Consider the following 16,520-nt stretch of genomic DNA (forward strand, 5'->3'; position numbering starts at 1 on the left):
TTACAATGTAAATATGTTTTAGGTCCAATTTATACATGTTATGGGTCAGCTACAAGAATATTGTAGGGACAGTAATGAATATGGATTCATATTCATTGTTGAAAACATAATGTAAATCCTGTAAGCACACATTAGGTACTTAAATAGAGTCTTAAAGAGTGACATTAACAAGATAAACATTATTGAATGAAATATAGGAAAAGTGATATCTTCAAATTTTAATAATACGTTAATTGAGTTGGAAAATGAAATGCTAGTTTATTTAAAACTAAATTTAGAATTGTAGCTAAGAAAAATAAATAATTTGGAGCCAAGAATTGGTGCTCCTTGGTAAGCATGGCTTCACGATTCATGAAAAATTGTGTAATATGTTGTAGTCCTTCTCATGCATTGTAATCTTGGTCTATTACTATTATGAAAAAAGTTCTAAAATCTAAATATTTAACCACATTTAAACCTACCTATACAATAGGAAACAAGGACAAAAAAGTAGCAAACCAAGTGATACTATTTGATATAGAAGTTAAAAAGAAATCTTAATCTATCTATTTTCTCAAAAAAAGAGAAATGATAATGGAGACAGAGAAAGGATGCAAACTATCCTATGTTGAAGAAATTCAAATAACAACCTATAGCCAAAATGAAGGAAAATGTTAAGGTTTCCTAGAGCTTACCATGAATGATCAAGTGCTTAATTTGGTCTTTCAACAACCATAAAGACTAAGATGTAGAAATAAATATAAATAATGTGTTCTATTATCATACTGTATCTAGGAAGGTATAATAATAGTAACAAATCTATCATAACAACTATAAATCCTTTCTAGTAGTGTGTGAATAAGAGTGATAATAAGAAAACTGAGATACCAAGGTGCCAATTGTACTACAAAAGAATTCATAGACAATAAAAATTAAAATGGTAAGGTGAGATAAAATTAGAAGAGAATAACATCCAGTGAAATTTTTAGTGGCTAATATTCACCAATTGGCTATTTTTTGAATTTTGGGAATCAAAATTTGGATAATAAGTTCAACTTTTAAGGTGACTTGAATTGCCACAATTTCACAAATTTTTATTTTAGTGTCATTTAAATCGTTAGAGAATTTATTTTATTAATTTTTTTAATTCAAAAATTCACCACAATATTCGATACATGATTGGATCAGATTTGCCAACATTTAATAATTTATTGTAGAAATCTAAATTAATTTGTCAAATATATATCATAATTATTAGTTACTTTAGTGTTACATCAACAATCTTTAGTTGCCACCATTGATTTAAAATATAATCTAGTAACCTTCATTGTATTCCATGAGGTAAATTGTACCTACAAGTTGTAATGCTTGTGGGAGTTGAACTTTATTTTAAATTGTTGACCTCAATGAAAATCAATTGTCTAAAAGCAATTTTTGGCCCCATGAGTGTTACAAATTGTTGGTACATTTTATCTCACAAAATACAAAGAGGGTTATTAGATTATTTTAAATTAATGGTAGAAACTAAATAAAGTAGAGTCTACCCCTTAAACTCATTAATGATTTCCATCTTCAGCTCTCTACTTTTGTATAAAAAAAAAATTAAATGAAAGGATTTGAAATGGTAATTAATGCATATTTTATTATTTTCCAATATTCACCAATATTTTCTACCAAAAAATTTTGATATAAAAAATTCGCCAATAAAATTAATATTTTTCATTAAAAAAAGGAAAGATTTGCCAATAAAATTATTATTTTCTTTAAAAATAATTAAATATTCGCCAAGATTTTATAAAAAAAATTTAGAGGGGGTTTCTTAAAGTTTCATTTATAATGCCACATGAAAAGAGTGAATAATCCAATAAGGACAAGACTATTGTAAAATGTTACAAACACATTTAAGTAGAGTACTATAAAAAAAAATCCCATGTAAGAGGAACCAATGCTAAAGAAGTGTTCAAAGAAGTTGTAGATTATTTGTAGAGATATTGCAAGTCCAAAAAATTGATAGATTAAATGAAAGAGTTGTCTCTTGAGTCCAAAAAGAGAAGTAATATTGGGGAATATGGAAAATGGGTAGCTATTTATATTCGTACTAAATAGTTACCAATGATCTATATAGCTAGAAGGTGAAAAACACTAAGAAATTACTACTATATAGGTACAATTTCACATACTAGGATACTATCTTTCTTCTCTCTTCTATGGTCAATGCTACTAAATTTTAGTATGCACTTAGAAGATGAGAACTAGATGACTTTTGTACTTTACATGGACGTTGAAGTATCCTTTTATGTCTAAATCTATATTATATATTCACGCTGAGTGATTATGTACTTTGAGATACATTATAATTCTAAAATTAGTGTGCACTTCAAAATGGGGGAAAAATTTAATGATGAAATTTACTTACCTAGACAATTCTACTTAATTAGACAATAAAACAAATCTAAGCTTGCATCGTCATTCCAAAGCACTTGCATATTTGAAGATTAGTGTCCTAAATCATTTCTTCAACTATAAACATAGTGTTTCTAGGGATGACCTTTAAGAATTCAAATCTCCTCATAATATTTTAAATACCAAGACAAAACTCTTTTGATTTCAAGACAAAACACTACAAAAAATTTAATATTTTTTATTTTATGATATTCATTATTTATAATTATATTAAAATAATTCATATTCAATATAATTATCCTTCACATTTAGATTTTTAACTTCAAATTTAATGGATCAATATAAAAACTAATTATTATTTAAATAAAATTTTACACCAATCTCAAATAATTTATATCAAATTATATACATTTTACTTAGCTAACTTAAATTAACATTAAAAAATTATCTTGTTTTACACCTATTACAACCTTTATTTGTTTGGAAGTTGGTGGGCTCTAATTATTCACATCGTAGGCCTCATTTGTTAAAAAAATCGAGACCGTACAAGAAGACGACTAAATACATGGTTGTGTGTTTCCTCTCTCACTCGACCCACGAAGTTTCCTACGCAAAAAGAAACACGAGGACGTGTCGCTTACGCAAAAGGTTTTCAAAATTTGCCAGCCTTCTTTTGACTCGCGTGTAAACTCGTTTATTTCAGCTAGTTGGTGGCTCTTTGATAGAATGGAAAGTAGGTGGAAAAAGAAGAATAAATGATGTAAGCACCCAGTTCATACTTCCCGCAAAGAAACTTATCTTGGAAACTAATTTGTGCAGCTCAGCGTTATATATAGAGCTCAAGTACAAGCCGAAATCCACACCACTGTCTCACTAAATACAATAGTGAGGCATTTTCTTCCTCTAGTTCAGAGCCCTCCTTTCTTCAACCATTTCTCATATATATTGCACAATGGCAATCTGGAATGGTAGAGTTCTGAACTTGTGCTTTCTGTGGCTTCTGGTGTCCACAGTTTTACAGAACGGTGTAGATTGCCATAGCTGGAAACAGAAGCTTCCAAAGCCCTGCAGGAGTCTTGTTTTGTATTTCCATGATATAATCTGCAATGGCCAAAATGCAGAGAATGCAACATCTGCACTTGTTGCAGCTCCTGAAGGAGCTAACCTCACCATTATGACTGGCAATAACCATTTTGGAAATCTTGCTGTGTTTGATGATCCTATTACTCTTGACAATAATCTTCACTCTCCTCCAGTGGGTAGAGCTCAGGGATTTTATTTCTATGATATGAAGAATACATTCAGTTCTTGGCTTGGATTCACATTTGTGTTGAATTCAACAGATTATAAGGGCACCATCACTTTCAATGGGGCAGATCCAATTTTGGTCAAGTACAGAGATATATCTGTAGTTGGTGGTACTGGTGATTTCTTAATGGCCAGAGGAATTGCTACAATCAACACCGATGCATACGAGGGCGATGTTTATTTCCGTCTGAGAGTGAATATCACATTGTATGAGTGTTACTGATGAAATTTTTTAGTGTCTATATGTAATAATGTCTGATTGGGACCAGCTCTGATATGTAAGAGCACGCTTTTGCCATCTTATTTTATGAAGATTATGAAATGACTTTTTTTTGTGCTTTCATTCCTACATATTGCTGATAATTGCCCTTCTACATATGATAAGACCTGCAGTATGAACGTTTGTCATGATCATCATGATGCACTCTTGTATGTGCAACTCTTGTGCCGTTATGTCATTACAGTGTGACATTTTGTGACCTTGCCTGCAACTATTATAGACTGTTTGTGCATCTATGACTGCTCTATCATAGATATTCTACATCAGGCCTGTGATTGACATGATGGTTCTCATGATATTAATAGACCTTAACTTATTTGTGGAACTACTTAAACTCTCATGGCAACGAAGTCAATCAGCAATTTGGACTTCACACTAACAGACATCTTCTTAGGTTTACAAGGTTTAAAAGGGTTTGAAAAAACCTTAAACATCTTTGTGATGGACAAGCAAGCTTGAAATATGTATACAAGGCAAGGCTACAAGGGTATGATACATACCACATAGGGCTTGCATTTGGAGACACTTGGGCACAAGGAATGACTCATTCTAATCTTCACGGACATACATTAGTATTGTATAAACATACATTAGTATTTTACCTTTCCCTCTTTCCATGGTGCCTAATACCCCGTTTTTCAAATGATTCGTATTATTGACAATACCAAAAGACCTATAGCACGGTTTATAAACTTATTAAATATTTTCTTTTGAACACATTTTCAACCTATTTGTCAAAATCCTAAGACATTTGAGGCTCCCTAACAATGTGAACAACCTAGGGGAACTATTGTAGATATTTTAATTTTAGTTGATTCAAGAAAAATAGAAGCCTTGGGCCCTTATTGGGCCCTCATTTTCATGAATTTACCTTATATGATCTACGTTCGAAGAGTTGTATTGTAGACACCATAACCTCACCTTTATAAATTATTTGACATTGTATTACATCTATTGAGATCTTTATTAATGTGCTAGGATCTTTATAAACACCATGGTTGAGGGCGACCTATGTGACCCAAGAGGCTAAATATACCTTAGCATTATCTGAAATAATGGCTTTTGGGGGGCCAACATTGACACAAGGTCCTCTAAAAATCTCAAAATCTTCGTCTTTGTTGCATTTCATAGAGGCACTTCTTCCATCCACCTAGTGAAATAATCGGTTATGTGAAGATCCATTTGTGACCAAAAGAAGATATCGGGTTGATCTTTCCTATAAAATCCAACCCCCACTGAGAAAAGGGTTCATCTACCACTATAGATCTTAAAGGAATAGCTGCATTTCTACGCTTGCCAACATATAACTAGCATTGTTTGCATGCACGAACCAAAGTGTGTGCATCATTAAAAAGAGAAGGACAATAATACCCTATGTGAGTGATTTTGATAGCTATTGTCTAAGCTGAAAAATATCCTCCTGCTAGGCCATCATGAAACTCATGCAAGATCCTTTCTGCTTGACACTTGTTCACATAACAGAGAAGCACTCCATCAAAATTTCTTTTAAACAAAACTCCTTCAACAAGGTGGTAACCACTGTTTTGTAGCCTATATTTATTGTGGGAAAGATCAAAAGGAAATTTCCTACTTTGCATGAGCTCCATTATGTTCGTTATCCAGCAGCTCTCAACCATACACTTATGGAAAATGATTGTTTTAGCTTGTTCTTCTTCAGGAACCTCTGTTTCTTGAGCTAAGTATTCACAGAGACCCTTCCCTCGGACTAATTTTGTCAATCTTACATCAATGTCATACTTCAGGATTTTTGTAATCAAATTAAATCTCTCTTTTATATGATCTCGCCTTCCATTATGTATTCCCCAATGCTCAGATGAGACACATGCATTGTAGTTTTATTAAAGGTGATGAGATGCCAAAATTTCTTCACCCCTTTGACAATTGAAAATGCTTTCTTTTCAATGAAGTTATATTTGACTTCGTAATCCTTCAAAGTTTTTAAATGGAAAGAAATTAGGTGCTCTCCCTTTCCTCCATCAGCCTTCTGTGTCAACATTGCGGTAATGCTAAAACTGCTAGCGTAAACATACATTTGGAAATCTTTGGACAAGTTAGGGTTAACCAAAACTAGAGAAGATGAAATAGCCTCTTTGATTTTTTCAAATGCCTCTTTAGCTTCTTGGGTTCACTTGAAATGCAGATCCTTCTTTAGCATCAGAGTGTTTGGTTTGACCATTCTGGCAAAGTCAGATATGAATCTGCTGACAAAATTGAATTTACCATGGAAAGACTAAACAACCTTCTTGTTCACAAGGAGGGGAAGCTCCATGATAGGCTTTACATGGTTCGTATCAATTGAAACTCTTTCTTTGGACACCACATGTCCAAGAAAATTTCCCTAAGGGATGCCAGAAATATATTTCTTTGGATTGAGGGAAACCCCAAACTTTAAGGACTTCTGAAAAGCAAGCTCCAAATGATCAAAGTGATCTTCCTTATTCTTAGAAAAAAAAGTAAAATCATCTAGATAGATAAAGATGATTTTATTGATAAGTTCCTTAAAAGTGACATACATTGCCCTTTGAAAAGTGGCTCCGACTTTTGAAAGGCTGAAAGGTATTCTATCATATGCGAATGTTCCCCACTTCATGGTGAACATTGTCTTATGTTGGTCTTCCTACTTAACCAACACCTGGTTATACCCAGAAAAGCCATCAAGCATGGAAACATTTAGATCCAACTACTATGGGTAAAATTTGCTCCATAGATGGGAGAGGATAATGATCTTTTAAAGATGTTTTGTTTAAATTTGGGAAATCCACGCAAAGGCAGGTATCCCAATTCTTCTTACGAATAGGAACTAGGTTAGACACCCACATGTTGTGCTTAATCAGATAAATAATCCGAGAATTAATCAATTTCTTCTATTTTCTAAGACATCAAGGACTCAATTTTTGGATTAACAGGACACTGCTTTTGTCGAACTACCTTTTCTCCTTCAATGAGCTCAATGGTGTGCTAAAATATGTCAGGATTGTAACCCCCTAAGCTTGTCATAAGACCTTGTAATTACTCCCTTTTACTTTTCATAGAAATGAATTAGTCTGTCCTTGTCCCACTAACGAATGTTCTTACCAACCTTAAGTTTTTTATCATTTCTAACATGAAGATTAGTGTAATCTCCCATGTCAGCAACAAACTTTTGTTTATCATTTATTGCATCATCACAATCAAAAATATTTTCTAATACATGATTAGGCCTTTTGGAATCTTGTTTGACTTCAGTTGAATTACTTGATCACCATATGCTTCAACAACTTTAGGTTGTAAATGCTCAACAAATTCACAAGATTGTTGTATGAACATTACTATTTGTTCATCACTTTCAAAAACTTTCTAGTGTAAATCATGGTCGGGAATAGCTAGTCTAACGATTACCCAGACTGAGTGCTTTCTAACAAGCTTGAAACAAGATCAAACTGGGATGTTATTGTAACCATACAGTCTACAACCTCATTTTGCTTTTGGAAAACTCTCAGGATATCAAAAGCTTCAAAAATTTTGATCAAATCTTAGACTCTGTGATGGTATTAGTGCATGGGGACATGTTTTGCAGCAGATATACCCTAAACTTGTTGGACCATTAATTCATAATCTACCAAGATTTTTAGCTATTTAACGCCTAAGCATTCCACAAGGCTCAAACCATGGACTAATCCTTCATATTCTACTTCATTATTTGAGCAATAAAAATAGAAATGGAAGGACCTAAGGGTCTATTCTGTAGACGAGGAATTAAGGCAAATACCAGCTCTGGATCCTGTTTTGCATCTTACTCCATCAAAGTGTAAGGTCCAGAGCTTTGAGGCTCGGCCTTGTTCTTTGTTTTCTTTGTCTTGGGGGTCTTTTGACACCTTGGGGATTATATGATCTTCATCAAAAAATACATAAGTTCCAAGTCTAATGGCATGATAATTCCCGAAGGCATATGCATCTATGAATTATTGAGAAAAACCTCCTGATCTGGGGTATAGTCACTAGTTGCTTCCTTATCTTCAAGCAATTCAACACATTTCATCTCATTCTCAGTGATAGAAGTATGAGTTGCATCAAAATTAATCACAACCTCATCAGCTACATGCTCTAAATACAAGGGTTTAGACAATGTTTTCAATTTAGCTCCATGTTTGGTTCTACGGATTAGGTGAGAGTAGTCCAATGAGAGGTATCATCCTATCTTGGTAGTAAAATCTCTAGATAAATAAAAGTAAAAAACAAAGGGAATGTTAATGACCACTGTACCTCTTGAGGGACTGTGATGCTTGAGAAAACAAATAAGGTGAGCAGAAGGCTCTAAATTAGACCTATAGCTTGAACTTTGTTCCCATCAAGCTGCATGACTTCTCTATTTAAAGGCTCATATTCTAGCTACAAGACTTCAACAATTTGCTTGGGCATTACCGTAGTACAAGATCTAGACTATATCATAGATTGATGAAGCAATTTATCTCCTATAATGAGAGTCAGAAAGAATGGAGTACGTTTCATTTTACCAACCTTGCCATTGTCGGGAACTTCTCCTTCATTAGTGAGTATTGCAAATGGTTGTGACTGCTTCCCATATTCTAGCTCCTTGTCCTTTGCACTTGATGAGTTTTCCGCATATCCGAGAGGGCTTTTTTACTTCACCTAGAGCTTCCCTTAAAAGGAATTCTTCTCAGGGATGATGAGGATATCCCATAAGGAGACATTTGTTGGAGCCTTCTTCAGTTGTTCAACTACGTCAAGAACCATAAGAATAGGATTTATTTATTCATTAGGTTTGTAAGGTATAAACTCTTTAGATTTTTGAATAGTGGAAACTGCAATGAGCAACTCTTGAGGCTTCTTTGGAATTATCTTTGATTGTTGCACAATAGGCTCTCCCATGAATCAACATTTAGAGAATAGGTTATAGTGAGATTGTACCTGGGGCGTCTTTGAAGATGACGCAAAAATATCATTTGTAAATAGTATTTCTTCTCCCTCCATCCATGAGAAAAGGGCATGGTCTGGAGCAATCTCTTCTTCTTTCTCTAAAGACATATTCTGCATTTTACCCATCAGCATAGCGTCCTACATCCACGGGCTTGTATATACTCTCGTGTCAGGTTTTTCTCATTGATTTCTATGTTATGCAATCTTTTGCTATAAGTTTCCTCACAAGAAGTTTCATGGCATGTGAACATCATTGCAGGGGAAACACCAAGAGTTAGTATCATCAACTCAATTTTTTTGACCTATCACTAGCTCCCTGTTCTATTTAAGTGGCATAGCTTGCAAAGTGGTTGTTACAGGTATAATTTGGTTGATAGGTTGCATCCGCACTTCTTTTATGCCTCCTTGAAACTGATTTTGTTGGTATGAGGGTCTTCCACCTTGATAATTCTCGAAAGAGGGCCTATCTAGCATTTCGTGTTGCTTTTTAAGATTGATTATTTCATTGGAAAAGTTCATGGCAAGGTTTTCATATCACTTACTTTAGTAGCTAGAGTTGTGGAAGAAAAAGCGCTAGTGTGTTGGGTGTTTGGGTAAACATACATAGATTATGACGTAGATATACTTTGGGAGATTTTCTCAGGCACTTGGGTTGACAATTCCAGAAATAGTAGCATAGGTAGTCTAGGAGGTAGCTTCCCTATGTCAATAAAATTATTTTCTACTAGAATCGCAAGCTCATAGGCATCTAGAAGGGTATTTCCACCAAGGGATCGAATAATAATGCATATGTTTGAATTAAAAGCTTTAAGGTAGAACATAAAGGCCATATCTATAAGGGAACAGGTTGTCACAGGGATCCTCTGGCAAGTCGTTTGGAACCTGGTATTAAAATTTGTTATATCCTCTTAGGGAGCCCATTTGATAGTTATCAACTGTTATAATAAAGAGGGCTTGTCTCCTTTTTCTGTGAATTGTGCAAAAAACAAGTCTCCCAATTGATCCCAATTAGCTACTGAGTTTGGTCTGAGAGACCTATACCAATCCTAAGCTTTCCCTTTGAAAGAGGTGGCAAGTAGCCTTAATTCCACATTTTGTTGTGTGACATTATGCACAATACATACATTAGTTACATCTTGTAAGTTCTCCTCATCAGTTTTGGAATCTTCCCTCCTAAACTTTGGTAAATCTTTTAACGTAGAGGTTGGAATGACATCCCATTCATTAGGAGGAACAAGAGGAATAAAGGGACTCCCACTATTCCATGCAACAAATTTTTGAGGAGGCCATTTGCAGAGGGGCTTGGATTTCAGCTTGAATACCTCCTCTTGAACTTGTAGCTTGGAAGTTTATCGGAGGTGGAACTAGAAGGTTTGGATTCAGAGAATTTTGGGATTTGGTAAGGGGTCTGTGGCTCATACACCCACTTAAGCTAAGATAATTTTGGTGCCCTCGAGCATGCTAGAAAAAAAAGTGTTGATCTCTAAAATTTCTTCTAGAAAAACAACCTTTTGGGAAACTCGGCGTTGGGGAACCTATGCATTTTCACTGAGTAACCTCTAGGATTTTAGAAGCTGGCTATTCATTAATTGAGAGGGAAAAGGGATATAAGAAATATAAAAGTAAATTTAATCTACACCTAAGTGGATATTTATGTCAAATAATTAGGATAGAGAACTTTAAATACATGGAATTCTAAGGCCCTATTTATCTCTAAAATTGCTTCTAGAAAAATAGCCTTATGAGAAACTCGGATTTGGGGAACCTATGCATTTACATTGAGTAACCTCTGGGATTTTAGAAGTCGGCTCTTCATTAATTGAGAGGGAAAAAGGATAGAAGAAACATAAAAGTAAATTTAATCTAAAGTGATACGCCTAAATGGATATTTATGTCAAATAGTTAGCATAGAGAACTTTATATACATCGGATTCTAAGGCTTTTTCAACTAGAAGAGCTTAGGCATACATTACTAGAGTCAAGACTGAATTTGAAATTGCATAGAAAACTGTTAATGAATGCTAAATAACAATAGTCTCAGAGGTCTGAGGTACAGTTTGATTAATTTAATTCAGAAGAACAATCAATATCTTTGAGGCCCTAAAATCCTATCTAGAAACGTTATATGTTTTCTCTAGAAAAATGAATTTGGAATCCTTTCTTATACAAACATTTCTCCTTAAATATAGGAGAGCTCAATTTCCTTCTATTGGGAACAAGAAAAACTTCATCATAACACACCAGTTGGTTCCCTGTCATCATTTCGCACATTCATCAAATATCGTGAAAGTGATGACCACTTCAACCTTTTGCACAAATATGAACACCTTTCCATTAATCGGATCAATAAAAGGATCCTAACCATCCCATTACAACGAACTCCCTGGGCTTTTTTCAAACAAAAACCCAAAAATGGTTCCCCGCTAACTATTTCATAATTCGCCTAATAAGAAATGCCCTTCATTTAAAAATTGGACACGTGGAGCCTCAAGAATCTATCTTGGAATGACACATAGCAGGAAGGTGGGCAATTTCATCTTTCAAAAAATCCGGCAACCCAAAAAGTCCCGCGAAGCTACCACATATCTTTAAAATACACGTCCTAACAAAAGGTGAGCAAGGGTCTGCAGGGAAAAGAGAAACGATAACATGTGGTGTTTGGGCAAGGATTCGAGGTTAAAGGAAAAAGAAACCATCAAAAGGGTGTGTCTTGCCAACATGTGGCAGGGGTGCACGAACTGTAGACCAAAACGACCACGACCGAGAAGAAATAAGTACTTAAGCCAAAAATGAAAGGAAAAACCTTCGCAATCACGATGTGAATTATAAATTCACACCTCTCAAACAGAGTAATTTTTCCCATCAAACTTCGGTGCTTTATAATTAAATTCTTGTGTCATTCTAAATCTTCCTTTGAGTGGTTAAGATTCTCTAAGAGGAACCTCACTCTTAGACCAATTTTTTAACACACCACATGACTGAGAGGGGGGATCGAATCAGTCCAAACCTCAAAATACTCTACTTCTGATATTTTCAGATTCAAATCATAATTAAATTATTACTATAAATATGAAACATGAAAGCACAGAGAACAATAAACACATGAACACTAGATTAATGTTGAAAACCCTACACAAGGAAAATCCACAGTGAGAATCACACTCAAAATATGAATAATTGATTACAATATTTTAGGATCAAGCCCAAGTAGCTCACTACACTTGATTGGACCTACAATACTGAGGCAATGCTAGGTCAAGATACAAGGGACAAAAAGTACTAAGACTCACTATCTCAGGGCAAGATACAAAGCACTACACAAGCTACAAAAATGAACACACTATCTTCTAACAAGTATAGCGAATAGATGAATTGAAATGAACAAGATCTCTTGATCATGAAGTTATCCTTGAACCACTGTGTCAAGTGACCAATATCATGGAAAACACATCAACCATTGTCTCAAAATACTATCACATTGAACACATCATAGTAAAATCTCTTCACAAACTGACTATCACATTTCTACTACACCAAATCTACTTGCACATCATTCACATCCACTTCACATCAGTCCACACACATTTCATACATCATCTCATACAACCACACATCTATATATAGAAGACCATTCATTAAAACCTAAATTAGGTTAGCTACAGACAAACTATACAATATTACATAAATTAGGCCACCTGAACCAATGGCAATAACACATAATGCGGTCCACTCCAAGAGATAAAGGGAACCCAAAACATCACAACACATCCTTCTAAAATGATTTCAAAGGACCGCACACACTAACAGATTCTCCAAAATCAGTATCAAACAAAATGTGTAAATGACCAGTAAAGCACACTAATCAGTCAGCCCCAAAACATCCTCCAATGTAAATACATAATGTAAATCTACACACGCCATGGCGAGACCCATATCAACATCCAAACTTAACCTCCAATGCATATCTAGACCAAAAGAGTATGATCCAAATAAGATAAACCAATTTGGTTGGCAAGAAGCCAACACAACCAAGCATGTCGAACACATAACAACATAACTTCACATGCAAATCAAAATAGCACTAAAAATTTGAACCGGTTCACACTGCATGAACCAAATGAACATGTCCTCCAAGCCAAAATAGCTGAATCCACATATCCAAGAACCACCAAGCATTCCCCAAACTAGGTTTGACAGACAACCTGACTCTCAAAAACAACAACAACATCAACCAACTTGATCATCTAAGTAACAAAGGACCTAAAAAATTGATAGTGCAATCTACATAGATCATAAACATTATATCCAGAATGGCAATCCATACTCTTCACAAACTAGAGGAATTCAAAGCATTCTTCCACTAGGACATTAAATACTCTTTCTTGCATATTAAAACTTTTGCTACTGTAGCCTTCTAGAAACACCTCATACTCACTCAACATCACTAGCAGACAACAAATCAACATCTGAATACATATTTCTATACCATAACTAACAACGACACAACTGGTCATCTGCTAGAATCTCTACACTTCTACACATAATTGACCGTAACATCAATGAGAAACTCGAAACAAGCTTGACATCAATCACAATACAAATCAACATAACTCAAGTTTCCAATAGTTTCTTTTCTAGGAGCTTTGCATTAGTATACAATTCACAACTATGATGATGATCTTTGATAGTTGTGTTGACAATGTACAAATATAAACATCTTAATAAAGTGTAATCATAACTTTTGTGGTAAAGTGTAGTTGCAGGGATGCAATGGATTCTACATTTTGGGTTGCATTTATGATGTCAAAGTTGTATGGATTTAGATGTTGGAAGTGATGATGGATATTTTGATTGGTTATTTGATAATTGTGACTTTGGAGTTGGGTTTGTTGATTAATTGTTTTTGGATTTAGTTATTTGAGATTGGGATTGAAATGAGGAGTGTAGAGATTGGATCTAGTAAAATGGGATTTATAATTGGGATTAAGCTTAGGATTGGGACCAACATTCTTCAAAGATGAGATCTAGAGGGGTTCACTACTTTACATGGACCTTGGAATCCTTTTATGTCTTAATATACATTGTACATTTATGCTTCTGAGTGCATATATAGTTTGAGATACATTATCATTTTAAGATTCATGCACATTTTGAAATGGAGGAAAATTATTATAATGGTGAAATTTTGATACGGTCCATACTATTAGTCAATTATTTTTGTCCTCATTTTGATGGATGACTTAATACAATTACATATTGATATTTATGAAACACTCTTGTCCAATATTGGGGTTATTCTCCCATGCCATTACTCATCCCTATTGACACATTTTACCACACTAAGATCCATCTCATTGATACCCATACATATTTCAATATATATCTAACAATTATAATGTGCACTATTGTGCTTCATCTTCCAAACTTTCATTACATGCATTAGATTTGTTGCTTTCTTTTTTGGCTTGGGTCAATCGCTCTATGTAAGATCAATCAAGAGTCCCTAAAATTTAAATTTTGGTCAACTAGCCATTTCTTTCCTACCATGAGTTAACTTATACACATTTAGCATGACTTATTGTTATGTACTTGTATTTAAAAAAATTCAATTTGAGATCAAGGGAGAACCAAACAATCATCACTCAAATAAATTGCATATCATCTTAGAAACTCTTCAATTTGAGAACAAAAAAGAATCTAAGTTTATGCCATCATTTCAGAGAACTTGTATGCTTGAAGCTTATTGTCCCAAATTTTTGTTTCAATTATAAGCTAGTGTTTCTAAGTGTGACCTAGGAGAATTTGACCCTAGCAATCATGTAGCGTTGCCAAAGTATTTTGAAATACTAGCAATCCTTGACAACTAGAAAAAGATAGAGATGAATTTGAAGATATAAACAAAATATTTTGAATTGTATGTGTGAGATACATGATAAATTCATAAATTCATGCCCATGAAAATGACATAGACCCATAAAATCAACCCACTAAAATTAATAGAATCCTTTAATTTTGATACAAAATAATATAAAGAAGATTTAGTCTTAAAATGCTCAATTATTTAAATTATATTAAAATTATTTATCTTCATTGTTATTAAAGACAAATATATTTAGCCATCATATTTGATTTTTTGACTTGTAAGTTTATTTGTTGGGGAGTTGGGGGCTCTAATCATTCGCCTTTGAAAACTAAAATGAAATTATTTCTTCCGTCTTTTACTCTCTAGGGATCGTTCTTCTTTGACTCCGTGCATTTAGATAATGCTCAATTATTAAAAAACACAGGAAAAGTCGGTCATACACAAGTTTTTCAAGATTTGCCAGCTTTGATTGACTCACGTGTAAATATATTTATTTTAATTATTCCACTTGTTCGTTGGCTCTTTGATATAATGGAAAGTCGGTGAAGAGTGTTTCTTAAGAGAGGAGAAAAATGAAAAATGAGTGATGTAAGAACCCACCTACTCCTCCTCATGACAGAAACTTATCTTTCAACACTCCTCAACTAATCTGTGCAGCTCAGTACTATATATAGACAGCTTAAGTGCAAGCTGAAATCCACACCAGTCTCCCTAGATCATATAGTGAGGCACCTTTTCTACCTAATTTAGAGCCCAGCTTTCTTCAACCATTTGTGATATATATTGCACAATGGCAATCTGGAATGGTAAAGTTTTGAATTTGTGTTTTCTGTGGCTTCTGGTGTCCACAGTTCTGCTGAACGGTGCAGATTGCCATAGCTGGAAAAAGTCGAAGCTTCCAAAGCCCTGCAGGAATCTTGTTTTGTATTTCCATGATATAATCTACAATGGTAAAAATGCAGAGAATGCAACATCTGCACTTGTTGCAGCCCCTGAAGGAGCTAATCTCACCATTATGACTGGCAATAACCATTTTGGAAATCTCGCTGTATTTGATGATCCTATTACTCTTGACAATAATCTTCACTCTCCCCCAGTGGGAAGAGCTCAGGGATTTTATTTCTATGACATGAAGAATACATTCAGTTCTTGGCTTGGGTTCACATTTGTGTTGAATTCAACAGACTATAAGGGCACCATCACCTTCAATGGAGCAGACCCAATTCTGGTTAAGTACAGAGATATATCTGTTGTGGGTGGTACTGGGGATTTCTTAATGGCCAGAGGAATTGCTACCATCAACACTGATGCGTATGAGGGAGATGTTTATTTCCGGCTCAGGGTGAATATCACATTGTATGAGTGTTACTAATCAAGTTTTTAAAGTGTTTGTATGTAATAAAGTCTGATTGGGACCATCTCTGAAAAGTCGAAGCGTACTTTCGCCATCAAAATTTTCTTAAGATTGTGAAATGATGCTATTATTGTGATTTGATTTCTGTTAATGATGGACTTCTTCTGCTCTTTTGGGTATTAAATGTCTATAATAATAAGTATTCCAGTCGGTGAAATCATACTGGCAAAAATATTTGGTTATGGAATGTTTGTCGAGAATCCTTTTTATTTAAGATATAAGAACAATAAATTTTATCCAATTTCTTAGTCAATATAGAAACTATAAAACTTATATCACATAAATTTATGTAAATATTAATTTATTTTATTACATTTGTCAGACTTCCATGTAGA

At 34.3% G+C, this 16,520-nt stretch overlaps 2 protein-coding genes across 2 annotated transcripts; both read left to right on the forward strand.

Moving 5' to 3' along the window:
• The first annotated feature begins 3,266 nt into the window (after positions 1 to 3,266).
• On the forward strand, positions 3,267 to 3,916 carry LOC131046995 (disease resistance response protein 206-like). The gene has a single exon (XM_057980808.2). The coding sequence runs from the start codon at positions 3,335 to 3,337 to the stop codon at positions 3,911 to 3,913; it is 579 nt and encodes a 192-aa protein (XP_057836791.2). The 5' UTR covers positions 3,267 to 3,334; the 3' UTR covers positions 3,914 to 3,916.
• Positions 3,917 to 15,460: 11,544 nt separating this feature from the next.
• On the forward strand, positions 15,461 to 16,297 carry LOC131046982 (disease resistance response protein 206-like). The gene has a single exon (XM_057980798.2). It carries the CDS (start codon positions 15,562 to 15,564, stop codon positions 16,141 to 16,143), a length of 582 nt encoding a protein of 193 aa, XP_057836781.1. The 5' UTR covers positions 15,461 to 15,561; the 3' UTR covers positions 16,144 to 16,297.
• The last annotated feature ends 223 nt before the right edge of the window (positions 16,298 to 16,520 follow it).

The sequence above is a fragment of the Cryptomeria japonica genome, chromosome 9 (assembly GCF_030272615.1).
Source record: "Cryptomeria japonica chromosome 9, Sugi_1.0, whole genome shotgun sequence".
NCBI classification, from domain to species: Eukaryota; Viridiplantae; Streptophyta; class Pinopsida; order Cupressales; family Cupressaceae; genus Cryptomeria; species Cryptomeria japonica.

Excerpts from the sequence above, each read along its gene's own strand:
- LOC131046995 (XM_057980808.2), top strand. The coding sequence starts at position 3,335 with ATGGCAATCTGGAATGGTAGAGTTCTGAACTTGTGCTTTCTGTGGCTT.
- LOC131046982 (XM_057980798.2), top strand. The coding sequence starts at position 15,562 with ATGGCAATCTGGAATGGTAAAGTTTTGAATTTGTGTTTTCTGTGGCTT.